At 46.0% G+C, this 13,819-nt stretch overlaps 1 protein-coding gene across 1 annotated transcript in view; it reads right to left on the reverse strand.

Annotated features, from left to right (window-relative positions):
* Sorl1 (sortilin related receptor 1) overlaps window positions 1–13,819 on the reverse strand; it is a 163,299-nt gene that overhangs the window by 40,575 nt on the left and 108,905 nt on the right. The window contains exons 25-27 of the mRNA XM_028755788.1: window positions 10,709–10,828; window positions 4,675–4,800; window positions 1,804–1,911 (exon numbers count right to left, since the gene is read on the reverse strand). Coding sequence (XP_028611621.1) covers window positions 1,804–1,911; window positions 4,675–4,800; window positions 10,709–10,828 — 354 coding nt within the window. The remainder of the gene's footprint in view (window positions 1–1,803; window positions 1,912–4,674; window positions 4,801–10,708; window positions 10,829–13,819) is intronic.

Genomic DNA, 13,819 nt, shown 5'->3' on the forward strand with positions numbered 1-13,819 from the left:
GCCTCAAGATTTACATATTACCTAAAGGCCCTGGCACCACCCCTCCCCCCTCCAATATAAGGAAACCCCTTCTGGCATTTTTTGGGAGAGCACGCCATCATTCAAACTCATCGCCATGTCAATAAATCTACATGCCTTCAACTCCACGTGTCTCTTAGAACTCTGGACTCATTGTGTAAGTGGAAAACTCGCGGGGGAGGGGGGCCTTCTCCGCGCATCCCTATGCTCTCTGGACTCTAGTGGCCCGCGGAGCTCCCTCTCTACAACAGCGGTCTGTGCACCACCTTCTCGAGGCCCCTTGGGGACTCAGCCACGACCATGGTACACAAGCGTGACCCGCCCCGTGTCCCGCCGGCACGCTCTCCCCGGCCAAGCTGTCCGCGGGGCTCTCTCTCTGCTGTAACCACGGTTCGAGGGACTACATCAGCCCCACCCTGCGCAACTGAGCTGCAGTTCCTGGGACGGAGTCTGCGAGCCGGCACACGGCCGCAACCCTGACTGCGCCCCGGCCCGCGACCCACGCTTGAGTTTTGACCCACAAAAGACCACACCTTAACTATGATTAATAGGACACTGACTCTCTGATCTAGAGGTAAGCAATCTTTTTCTACAAGAACCGAGCATTACAGGCTGAATCACACACACACACACCTGTTTCCATCTCCTCTGTGGAGACCCTGAGACCAATGTAACTAACTCTATTGGGAGACGGGTCCTTTAGAAAAGTCAAAAGCCACAGGCCACTCATGTTAAAAAGGTCACTGGGATAAGAGAAATCACAATAGGATAGGTGTCCCTGTGAGAACAGACACTGGAAATGCATGTGGAGAGGACATCAGGGGAACCCACAGCAAGAAGGAATCTAGACATAAGAAATAAATGCCTTTTAATAGCTTGCATATTCTTGGTCACCTATTCCTTATCCATATGCCTTCTCTCCAGCTTTGTGTGTGTGTGCGTGTGTCTGTGTGTGTGCGCGTGTGTAAACATGTCTAACCTAAGAGGTTGTACCCATGAGAGCCCCGTGCCTTTAGAGAGAGATGCTGGCCTTTGTTTTATAGAAGCCTGGAATACAATATCTTCTGTCTACTCAGTTTCACCACGACAGCATAAGAGCAGATACATGCAACACACAGTGCATTCAGTGTGACTTCATTCAGAAGAGCTGGGACGAATTTGGCCCCAGGCCAGTCACCTATGCCTATGCTAACACACATGCTTTTGAGTGATGGGCTGGATCCCGCTCCGAGGCCAGATCACAACACCTGTGCTAACACATTTCTTCTCAACCTGTACCGCACATCGGAATCGTGTGGAGCGCTATAAAAAATGAAAACAAAATACCAGAAAGACCCCGACACCCAACCCACACTCTAAGTAACTCAGAATGTCTGGGGTAGCTCTCAGACACGGTGGCTTTTAAAAGCCCCCAGCTATTTCCAGCATTCTCCACAGATGTGTACCATAGACAATCTTTTAAGGATTGAAACGGGGTAGAAAAGGGCTTGCCGGGCCTAAGATATTCCTCAAGTGATATTCAGTGAGAAACTTTAATGAAACCAGGGAAGTGGAAGAGGAAAGTGCCCAGGTTAAAAGAACCACAGGGCTGTCGGTACCCATGGCAATCAAATAGCAATGTTTATCTAAGTGTGCTGTAACACCCCAATCATCCTGGTCATCTGTGGGCATCCTTTCTCCCCGGGGCCTTGTCTTGCTGCCTGACCCATTCCCTAGGTCAAGAACTCTGGGTCCAGATACCAAAGAAGAGCTTGGTGCAACCACCAGGGCAAGGGCTGGACTCACCACAATGCTGCTCGTCGGAGCCTTCGGGGCAGTCCCGCAGCCCGTCACAGTGCTTGCTGGACGGGATGCACGAGCCGTTGGGGCAGTGGAATCCGTTGCACTTTTTCTCTGAAATTTAGGTCAATCACAGAAGAACAACAGTGAAGAATCAGGCAGGCGCTCACACTTGTTGGCCAAGGGCAAGGCCACACCCCCTCCAGGTTGGTTTCTTACTGGCTAGCAAAGTCACAAACTGACAGATTATCTCTCTCTCTCTATCTCTATCTCTGATCCTGCAGTTCCAACAGCAGATGTACATTCTGTTTACACAACTCAAAGATAATGCATGAACAAAACCGTGGCAGAGCTTAGCGGAAGCACAAATGTTACATTGTAACATGTTGTAGCAGGAACGAGCCCCTTGTATGGAGGGACTGCTTGACAAAAGGCAACATGACTCTGAAGGAGACTATTACAAAAAAAGATCATCTAGGATATCAATTATGCAAAAAAAAAATAACAAGGTAAAAAATACCATTCACAGCATACTGTGTGTATACGAGAGGTATAAAGAATATACGTGCCTTTGAATTTATAATTATACCTCATATACCTATGAGCTGTGTGGTGAGAAGTGTGCCAGTGGTTAGTTTTGCTGCTGTGTGAACATCTCAGTTAGGCAGACCTAGATGGCATCTGCGGGTCAGTCACTTCATACGCTCTCAAGAGATGAGGTAGACAGGAGAGGTGTGACAGTGGCACCAGGTAAAGTGGCAGGCCCTACTAGCTGGCCCACAAGAATGATAAAAATAAAGATCCCATAGTAAACACACAAACAGCAGGGCACGCAGGCGTTATCACTGCCACACACATAACACGCAATGGTATGTGTCACATGTGTACACCGCTGGCAGCACTTTAGGCTTATTTACCCCAACACTGTCACAAACCCACAAGTGACACGTTCCGCCATGATGTTAGGAGGCTCAGAATTGCTACCCGACAGAAACTTCAGGTCTCCCGTGTCATCGATAGGACCACTGTGTACAGAGCCCATCACTGACTGAGACCTTCATAAACAGCACATAGTTATATATGCACAGAAATATTTTTAAACATTTAAAAAAGACACCCACCAATATGTAAAACCATTAAAGTATGTTTTCCTACAAGAGTGGGGCAGAAAGTATGCAGACAGGGCTTTGGGTGGGGCTGTGGGTATGGGTGGGGCTGTGGGTGGGGTGTGTATGGGCAGGGCTGTGGGTGGGGCTATGGGTAGGGGTATAGGTGTGGGTGTGTGGGGCTGTGGGTATGGGTGGGGTTGTGGGGGTATGGGTAGCGGTGTGGGTATGGGTGTGGATGGGGCTGTGGGTGGGGGTATGGGTGGGGGTGAGGGTGGGTGGAGGTGTGGCAACTTTTACTCTAGACTCTTATACTTTTTCTATCTTCAACTCCCTGACTGTACTATTAAAATAACCAATAAAAAAAGAAAGAAAGAAAGAAAGAGAGAGAGAGAGGGAGGGAGGGAGGGAGGGAGGGAGGGAGGGAGGGAGGGAGGGAGGAAGGAAGGAAGGAAGGAAGGAAGGAAGGAAGGAAGGAAGGGAGGAAGAAAGGAGTTTTGTAATGTAAGACTCTAGTTCGGCTTCTTTATCAGGCACAAGAATTAAGGCTCATTCTTGATTAATACCAAATAAATGCGGACAGTGCTATGAATATCAGTGGATTGCTTATTTAAAAAAATACCTAGAAAAAATTCATTATATTTCAATAAGAAAGAGAAAAGCTTCAGCAGATGGGGACAAGCAAGGACATGATGGCTGAGTTATTAAATCCAGGATTCTGTATGCTCAACAAAACACTTAGCACCTTAATTCTTCGGGAATCCTAAGGCAAAGCACTTTTGGAGTATGTTTGCTTAGAGCTGTTGAGAGCCTGGGGCTTCACAGCCATTTCTGGTGAAACTGAAAGCAGAACTAAAGCCTCCTGAGGCTCTAAGTCTCTCTGCCCTCAGCTGTGGAGCACTGCTAGAGTGAAGGCAGTTCCCAGGGCAGGTGCAGTCTTCTGAGAGCCCAGTACCTTGCGGTCGGTTCACTCTACAGAGACCGGATTCTAAGGTAAGGAAATGTGTTGCAATTATTCCCAGAAGATTAGTCGAAGACAATCGTTCCGATAGAGGAAAGGCCCATGAATCTATGACTTGGGAAAAGGCTTAATGCTGCTACGTAAAAACCATCTTGGAAAGAGTCAGAAAGTCCTGAAAACAAATCTAACATCAGGGGAGGCCACGAGGAACGACATGCAGCTCAGGATGGGCAGACGGCACTCAAGATAACCTAGCTGCAAAGGGAACCATGGGAAGGCATAGGGACCTCTGTCATCATGTGCAAAGTGTCATCCTGTGCAAAGTGGTACCCAAAATAGCACAAAGGCAAAATGGGCCTTCTAAGGACATGGAGCATGGTGCTGCCTTCACAGTGAGAGAGGACCGCTCGCTCTCAAGGCTCAGCAGAGATCAGCCGGATAAACCAGATGATCACAACTAGTATACAATAAATGTGTGTCTTTCATAAAAGCGCTCACTACAGGAAACGCAGGTATATGGAATCTGAAAGGAGAAGAGCGTGTAAGGGCTTACATACTGATAGCTGACTCCAGTGACTCCAAGTCTAAAAATTCAGAATGTCGGGCAAAGCAATATTATCCAGTAGAAAAGCACTATATATGTGGTTCTATTACTGTGAGTGCCTCTCTGTGTGTGTGTGTGTATGTGTGTGTGTGTATGTGTGTGTGCGTGTGACTAACACAGGAGAACAAGGTTTCACCTCCCCGCTCGTTGGCGGCCCCTCCCCTTAAAGACAGATCCCGCGGAAGGGCCAGGGAATCTGCATTTACCACAGCTGACGGGATCTTCATCAGAGCCATCCTGGCAATCCGCATCACCATCACATGCCCATCGTTGGGGGATGCAGTGGCCATTGTGGCACTGGAAGTTGGAGGCCTCACAGGTGTGGTAGATGGCTGCCAACAAGAAGAGGACAAAGTCATTCTTTTATTTCCACAGGCCCCGTTAACTACCAGGACAAAGTGCTACACTAGATGTCAAGGCGGGGATTTTGGGAGCAGCTGAGGTACGAGTCTTTTTCCCTTAGTAATATCTTTGCTGCTAAAGAGACAGCCACTAAGAGTAGGGAACACTCAGAGATTGGGGAGCACCAGGGAGCTACTAAGAGTAGGGAACACTCAGAGACTGGGGAGCACCAGGGAGCCACTAAGAGTAGGGAACACTCAGAGATTGGGGAGCACCAGGGAGCTACTAAGAGTAGGGAACACTCAGAGATTGGGGAGCACCAGGGAGCCACTTAGAGTAGGGAACACTCAGAGATTGGGGAGCACCAGGGAGCTACTAAGAGTAGGGAGCATTAGTTCTCTCTATCACCATGTTCCAGCCACTGATAGAGCATCGTGTCTACCAGAATCACCGAGAAGGAGAAATGAGAAGGCAGCACTAGAGATAAAGTCACTGCTGTACAAATGGCTCCTTTGCACAAGGGCCAAGGTCACCAAGAATTAATTCGGAAATGTCTCAACTGGCATTGGCAGGTTACAGTGTGGCATAAGTCAGCGGACAGGCCTAGGTACCCACAGAAAAGATTTCTCACAACAATGGAGCATTTTACACAGGAAGAGCTGGCAGGGAGACACTAGGAAGCAGACAGTGGTACAACAGCAGCAGGCAGTGTGGACCTACAGTGGGCCCTTCCTCTTCAGTGTGCTGCTACCAAATGCTCTCCTAGAAGGCTCCTCCCTACAGATGCCACGAGATAAGAGGTGCTGTGTGTTCTGGAGGGAAGGAAGGTTCCAGACCTTCCTTAGCAACTTCCAGGAGGCCTAGTATCTTGAGAGTTCTTCTAAGTTATAAAGTGACATGATTTTAAGTAATTCTATATAGCGCTATCCTGTTTGAAATGCAGAAACTTCCAGGCCCACAGAACACAACAGATTCATCCAGAATCTAAAAGAAAGCAACCTGGGAACCAGGAATGATTTAAATCTTCTATAAAGGCAAGAGCAACAGCTGACACACCCAGTGTACAGTACAATCACCTAAAACAGCGATTGTCAACCACCCTACCACTGACCCTTTAATACAGTTCATGTTGTAGTAACCTCCACCGTAAAATTACTTCAGTGCTACTACATAACTGCAATTTTGTTACTGTTATGAATTATAATGTAGATATTGAATATGCAGGAATCTGACATGGGACCCCTGTGAAAAGGGTCATTTGGACATCTGAGGGGTCATGGCCCACAGGCTAAGAACTGCTGATGTAAAAAGAAGCCAGTGAGACAAAGAGAAGCAGCTTTTCCTGTGTTTTTTTTTTGTTTACTCATTTATTTATTTATTTAGTTAGTTTGAGTCAGGATCTCTCTGTGTATCCTTGACTGCCCAGAGAACTTACTGTAGACCAGGCTGGCTTTGAACTTACAGAGATCAACTTTTTTCTGTCTCCCAAATGCTGGAATTAAAGGCTGTACCACCACATCCAGCTCGAGAGAAGCTGTTATAAATTAACAGCTTCATTTGCACACAAAAAGTCCAAATCTCAAAGATTAGCTCAAGTATGTAATACTTTGCATGAACCCATACCAACAGTGCAATGGTCCTCCCATGAAGAAACAGGAAGATGTTTTTTATCTGTTCACTGCTGAAGGAAAGCCAGAACCTGTGTTGTTCACAAGTAACATAAAGAAGCACTTGATTTACAGGGAGCACACTTGAAGGCACTGCATGGATAGCTAGTACTTTAGATACTTCTGAACACTACATACATGTGTTCTAACATACATTCCTATGATGTTTCAATCACAGAAATGGAATCCATAAATTAGTTAGTATCAAAAATAAATAAATAATAAAATTAAAATAAAAGATTTAAAAAACCAAAATGGTTAATAATAACATAGGACCATTAAAGTAACATGGCATAGTAAAACTCATTTACAATGTAAAGATTATTTGTGTCTGGGATTTTCTAATTCACATGTTTGGAAAGGGGTAGGCCATTGGTAGTAAGTCAAACAGTAGAGAGGGAAAACACGGACAAGGAGATACTGTAACCTAGACAAGTTCCTGTGGCCCCTGCTGTGGGAACAGACATCCTCCCCAAAGAAGGAGAAAAACCAACCAGAGATGGCTGTTGCGAGCAAGCCGCAGAGTTTGATCCAGTTCACTTCACACTGTTCAAGGGTTACAAAAATGGCTCGTGTCTGCTAGAATTCCCAGTAAGTTGAAGGCCCCTCTTTCGCAATGCTCAGAAATACCCAGAACCTATCTCTTCAAACCATTTTGAAACACGTGCAACCCATTATCTGTCTTTTCATCCCTAAAGACCAAAGAAGCGGGTACGTGAGTCCACAGGGATCTTTCAGTGTTTACAAGCCAGGGCACTTAGAATCCATTAAACGTCTTTTCAAACATACTCATGCTGAAAAGAGGAATCTAGGAATGGTCCGTGTTACATGAGTTTCTGTCTAGTAAGAGCCATTACCTACACTCTGATTTATCGATGCTAAGAGTCCAACGTCCACTAACCAACTTCAGCCTGGCTTGTCTTCACAGAGCATAAACTCACTTACAGCTATTACCTGGAGGATCTACTTGTTATTCAGCCTGTGAAATTGGTTTTTAATTGATAACAATTGCAAAGTGCCAGTAGGGTTTCCAAATGACGGTCTAGGAGGTGTGCCTGAGATCTCCAGATTGTAGCCCAGAGGCAGCGATCGGAAGGGTTAATCAGCTTTCAGAAGTTTACTCAACAAACCAGACATGCCTGGAATGAATAGCCTTTCCCTTTTCTGGATTAAAAACTAAAATCTTCTGAGTGATTGACTAGTCCTCTGATTTTAAATGTCTGAGAAATAATATACACTCAAAAATAATACTTCAGTTACCCAGATGGAGAGAATGACTGGTCCAGGCTGTAGCATTTGGAGACTTGGGATGATGGGGTTCACTGTAGCTGTGGGGTCAGCGGGGTGAGGATCAGAGGCATCCTGCCACTTCCTCTCTGGCTTTGATTTTCCCCCAACTTATCAACATCAGTGAGAACACCTGATTGAAATCATGACCACATAAGTGGGCCTAAACGGATGGATACAAAAATCTAAGGAGGAAGACCTCTGTCTCACTTCTTACAAAGCCCTGGACTACTGCGGAGTGCAGGGGAGCAAAGATGTGTGACCAGAACTAAATTTGAATGATTAATGATATTTTAAAAAGGCATACAGAGAACTACAAAGAATTACAGGTTGTCACTGGAAAGTAACTGGATGTTTTAGACACAATATTTATTTAAAATTTTATTTATGTGACAAACACAGATGTTTTAGATTCAGAAACTCATCTACAGCCATAGAAATATGAATTATACTTCGCTGAAGAGAGACCTTGAGATCTGGGAGCAGGCGAGAGGGTTCAGCAGATGGAGGCGCTTGCGGCCAATCCTGACAGCCTGAGTTCAATCCCTGGGATCTACATGGTAGGAGGAAAGAACTGACTCCTGGAAGTTGTCGTGTAACCTCCATGCATCTCACACGTGTGTGCACTCATGCCACGCACACACTAGATGATAGATGGATGGATGGATGGATGGATGGATGGACAGATAGATACATGATAGGTGATTGATAGATGACAGATAATAGGTAAATAAATGCTAGATAAATAGATAGATGGTAGGTAGGTAGACAGGTAGATAGGTGATGAACAGATGATAGATAAGATAGATAGATAGATAGATAGATAGATAGATAGATAGATAGATGAACAGATAGGTACAGAGATAGATAGGTGGTTGACAGATGATAGATAATAGATAAACAGATTATAGATAAATAGATAGATGGTAGGTAGGTAGGTAGACAGGTAGGTAGATAGATGATAGGTAGGTAGATAGATCGAAACAAGTAATAACTGACTAGGTTTAGATGTTCTTATTTATTTATTTATTTATTTACTTATTTATTTAGAGGTGATGGGAATTAAACCGAGAGTCTCAATCCTGCTGGGCAAATGCTGTATCAGTGACCTACACTCCCAGTCCTAATGTTCAAGGTTTTAAAGGACAAAACTAAAATATTTCCTGTCCGGTGCTTTTAAATACTCAATAGTTTACTAAGCGTTGTCACTTTGGAATTGTGGGCAGGCAGAGATTTAAAGTGATTCTACACCTATGAGGGAGGAAGGATGTTACCGGTACAAAGACATGCTTTCTAAAGTGAACATCAAAACGGTTAGGGTGTTTTTAAAGGAATAAAGACCCCAGATAGAGCCTGGGTAGAAACACAGTGGGTTAGAATGAGGAACACTCTCAACACAGACAGCACAGTGAGCTGAGGCCACCAAGAGGACAGCCCACTCTGATCCACTCTGTCTTAATTCACTAGATCAGGAAATGAAGTGTCACATCGATGGCGGAATGAGCTCAAACCTACCCTCCAGCTACTCTGAGATGGCAAGAAGGAGACTCAGTCTTAAAAGGACCTGAAGAACCACTGGCACAGGGTTGCAGTTAAATGGCAAAACGGAGTTCCATGGCTGTCTACAGGAAAGCACAGCTAAGGCCTGGAGTTTATGACACGCCCACTCATAGTACTGAAGTGTTAATTCATTCTGGAAGTCTGGCACAAGCTGCTGCAAACAGGGTTGGTCTAACATGGCAGTACTAACAAGGTGCTCAACCATGCTGCAATTTACATACTGAATGCCTGGGTGCACCCTTCTAACGTGTTAACTAGTTATCTATCCAAACTCAAGCCTCCAGACAGCCTCTCTCTCCTGCTTCTGGGCTCATGGCAGCTCCTATGACAGTCTAGGTCTCTCTCCTTGATAGGCCACACCCTGTACAGAAGAATCATCCATCCTGAACCCTTCTAGGGGAGACCACACCCAAAAAGCACGTGGCCTTCTGAGATTGGGGGACATTACTGGGCATCCGAATAATACATGGGACCATTGTTTTGGAGTAAGTAGGACCAAACTGAATTCCACTTCTAGAGGAATCCAGGAATTACGGAATTTTCTTTATTCTAATTTTAGTATTTGAAAAGGTATAGTCGTATAAAAACATATGGTCATCAGGAAGGATAGTAAAACAGACTTGTGCTCATTTCTCACAGTTTTTCACACTCCCTGAATTACCCACCCAGTGTTCACCATTCCCATAAACACTGCCATTCAGTCATTCACAAACATAACAGGCATTCGTGGAGAGAAGAGAGGAAGCAGAACCTGGCCCCTGTGTTACACCATCAAATGCTCCTTTCCCACCCACGATGTTCCCAAGGGTAAAATCCTGGCCCCTGTGTTACACCATCTAACACCCCTTTCCCACCCATGATGTTCCCAAGGAGAAAACCTTACCTCAAAGAAATACAAGCCCAGGCTGCACTTTAACCCTTTTAGAAAACCCTTAACAGCTTCGTGCTACTCAAACCATAGATTTGACAGCTCACATCTATCTGTAACCGGTTCCAGAGGATCGGATGCCCTTCTCTGACCTTCTCTGAGGGCACTGCATACATATGGCACAAATACATACATGCAGGCAAGCTGCCAATACACAGAAAATAAAAACAAATCTTAAAAAGACACGATTCCTAGACCAACAGTCAGTCTGTGTGAATGGTTTCTTCCTTACTGGTCAGGAAGAACTAAGAAGATGGATCCGGAATGTGGGTACCCCCAGAATATGGGTACCCCCAGAACACTGCAAAGTTCTGCTCATGGCTCCCACATCACTACACACAAGCCTCTGAGGAAGGCTGACCTAGCTGTTTCTCACACTAATTCTCACGTCTAGTTTCTATGCTCGCTAGCACACAACTAAATGACCATCGTTGACTAGGTCTAGGAAGTACTGACCGGTACAGTTGGCTTCGTCTGACCAGTCCCGACAGTCGTTGTCGCCGTCGCACACCCAGGAGGACCGGATGCACATCCCAGAGCTGCAGTTGAACTCGTCACTGCGACACTGGTGCATCTCTGTGGGGGAGAAAAGCACAGCAGGGATTGGAGGTGGGAAGAGGGGCACGCTCGGGATTCCACCTCTCGGGTTAGCCATCCAAGAAGTCGGAAACGGACACACATGCCACCAAATGTTCACACGGCTGTAGACACAGAGAGCTTCGCCAGGAGCCGTGCGTCATGGGTCATTCCTAGACACAGTGGACAGAAAGAAAGGCCTCAAACCAAGGATGTGAGGCCACCTAGAACATGTTCCCACCGTGCATGTTGCAAATGGGTTCTAGATGAGCTAAGATACTGACATCCGCAGACTCTGAGAGAGAGAGAAAAAAACAAACAAACAAACAAAAAAATGACCTCTCCGTTTATCATGACATTCGTTCGCTATGTGTTCCACAAACATTTCTACTCCTGCTATGGCAATGAGACTGAAGTTAGGATACAATAATGAGGAAGGCCAGAGAGCAGAAGTTTCGAGAATCTGAGATCCTAGAGATACTGCCCGTTGTTGAGGGAGAGCTATGGTCTGCTCACTGGAAGATGCTCACCTCAGGGAAACTGGCCTCTCCTCTGAGGGAGGAGATAGGGCTCAGGACTTCCCTCTGGGATGCCCGTGGCTTTGCTCTCCAGAAGGGATGGTTCCTGGGGCTAATGATGTAATGTAGCTTGGCCAAAAGAAGCATGGATTCCCCATAATATCTTTTATAGGTCCTGAGGAATCACAAAACCCCACTGCGGCCTGAACAAACCCCTACTCCCAAACCCCTACAAGGAATTCATCACTGATGCAGCAGAATGAGAGACAGGACCTTTAGACGGTGGCTAAGAGTGGGATCCATGACCTCACTGAGGGAGAAGGCAGGCTCTCTTCACCACTTCTGCCTCCTGGGGACACAGAGAAGGTACCATATGATAGATAGGCCAGTCTCTCAAGAGAAAGCGAATCTGCTGGTACCTTGACCTAGAAATTCCCGGACTCCAAGATGAGGAGAAATTAATCTCTACTGTTTGTAAGTCATATGGTCTAAGTTTTATTTATTTATTTTTTTACAGAGCCTAAAAGGACTGAGACACAGAACTTCCAAGTGGAATTGTCTTAAGCCTCAAAAGAACAAAACAAAACAAACAACAACAAAAAACTCCAGGAGGTGTGAAGTAGGTAACTGGCTCAATACAGCAGATAAAGGTACTTGCCATGTAAGCCTGACATCCTTCATTCCATCCTCAGGAACCTTGTGTGGAGGATTGAATATGCTCAGCCTAGGGAGTGGCACTATTAGGAGGTGTGGCCTTGTTGGAGGAAGTGTGTCACTGTGAGGGTGGGCTTTGAGACCCTCCTCTTAGTCAGCTGGAGGCCAGTCTTTTCCTGTCTCCCTTTGGATCAAGATGTAGAACTTTCATCTCCTCAGCCCCATGTTTACCTGCACACTGCCATGTTTCCCACCTAGATAGTAACAGAGTGAACCTCTGAACCTGTGAGCCAGCCCCAATTAAACGATGCCCTTTATAAGAACTTCCTTGGTCACAGCAATGGAAACCCTAAGACACCAAGGGGAGAACTCATGAAGTTGTCCTCTGACCTACACACACACACACACACACACACACACACACAATAACTATTGGAATAATTTGAAGGATGAAAGCAAATAAGACTAGCCAAGCATGAGACCCAGGACAGTTGTCCAAGTTGCTTTCCTCAAAGACGACCAGTTGGTAGCAAAGGTGGCGCGTGAGGCATTCATGAAAGTCTGAGGCTTATGAAGCAGACCAGATGCATCAGAATCACATCAAGTAGCTCTTGTGATGGTTTCAGGACCAATGAGCAGGAATGAGGCATGAACGCAGGATGGAGACAGTGAACAGGGGCGCTGAGCTATCAAGAGCTCGGCTGGTACCCAGACAGGGAGCTAGACAGCCACAGAGAGCTGGAACCATGTGGGGTTACATTTCTTCTAGGGGAAGGTACATTTCTACCGTATCCATACATTTCACCCTGTGAGTTCTGGGACAGAAAGAAAAGAATGATGGAAAGAGTTGTAGATCCCAAGGCCATTTGGATGGCATTTGATAAAAGAATATTATGGAACAAAGAATTAAAACATAAAGCCCCGTTCCCTCTCTAGCCAAACCAAGGTACACTCTATGCAAAAGTGGCCCTAAGTGTGTTCAATAATTTGTGTTAAAGTGATTCGTGAACAGCCCCCGTTCCACTAGGGCTAGCCCCTATGAGTCAAACCACCTTCTCATAACAAGCAAAGCTGGCCCTGTCCGTGTGCATACTCCCAGCTTGCCTGGCCCTGACCTTGTGGACAGAAGGGAGGGCCAGCAGGACCCCGGCAACACATCACCATGTCTGGGTTGGTGTCAGCCCTCCATTCTTACTCTCCTTCTAGACTGATAGGTCCTCCGGGCTTGTGCACCACACACACTGCATAAAAGCTCATTCTACAGCAAGTAACAGCTTCAGACCAGTGCCTGCTCAAAACACTGGCAGGATAGTGGCCTGCATCAGAAGAGGAGGTATGAGCCTCAGCTCCCCACTCTGACATAAAGCGATCCTGTCATACCGGATAATCCCACTAAGGAGATCACTAAGGAGGATCCCAGTCAAAGAGTGGACAGTAGGCCCCACTAGTACCGGTGACGGCAACACATTAGAATTCTAGACACAGAACCCTCCATTTAGAGAACTCATGCTACATCAGCCCTGCCGGCCAACTCCTGACAGAGGTTATGACATTAGATTGGTTTAAAGAGAACAACAATAAGTCTGCGCAGCTGGACACAGAAGCATGCATCTGTAGTCCCAGCACGCAGGAAACTGAGGCAGGAAGATCTGGAGTGCCTTAGGCTATATAGAGAACTTGTCTCAAAAAAAAGGAAATTAAAGGTCACAATTGTATGATCCTGGGGACAATATCCTACTTGCCCAGAGGTGGAGGATATCTAGTTATTAAGACGCCAACGGGTTTGGGGGAGAGAGGAGCTTCCCATGTAAGCCCGACA

The sequence above is a fragment of the Grammomys surdaster genome, unplaced genomic scaffold, assembly GCF_004785775.1.
Source record: "Grammomys surdaster isolate TR1022 unplaced genomic scaffold, NIH_TR_1.0 126086, whole genome shotgun sequence".
In the NCBI taxonomy this organism is placed as follows: domain Eukaryota; kingdom Metazoa; phylum Chordata; class Mammalia; order Rodentia; family Muridae; genus Grammomys; species Grammomys surdaster.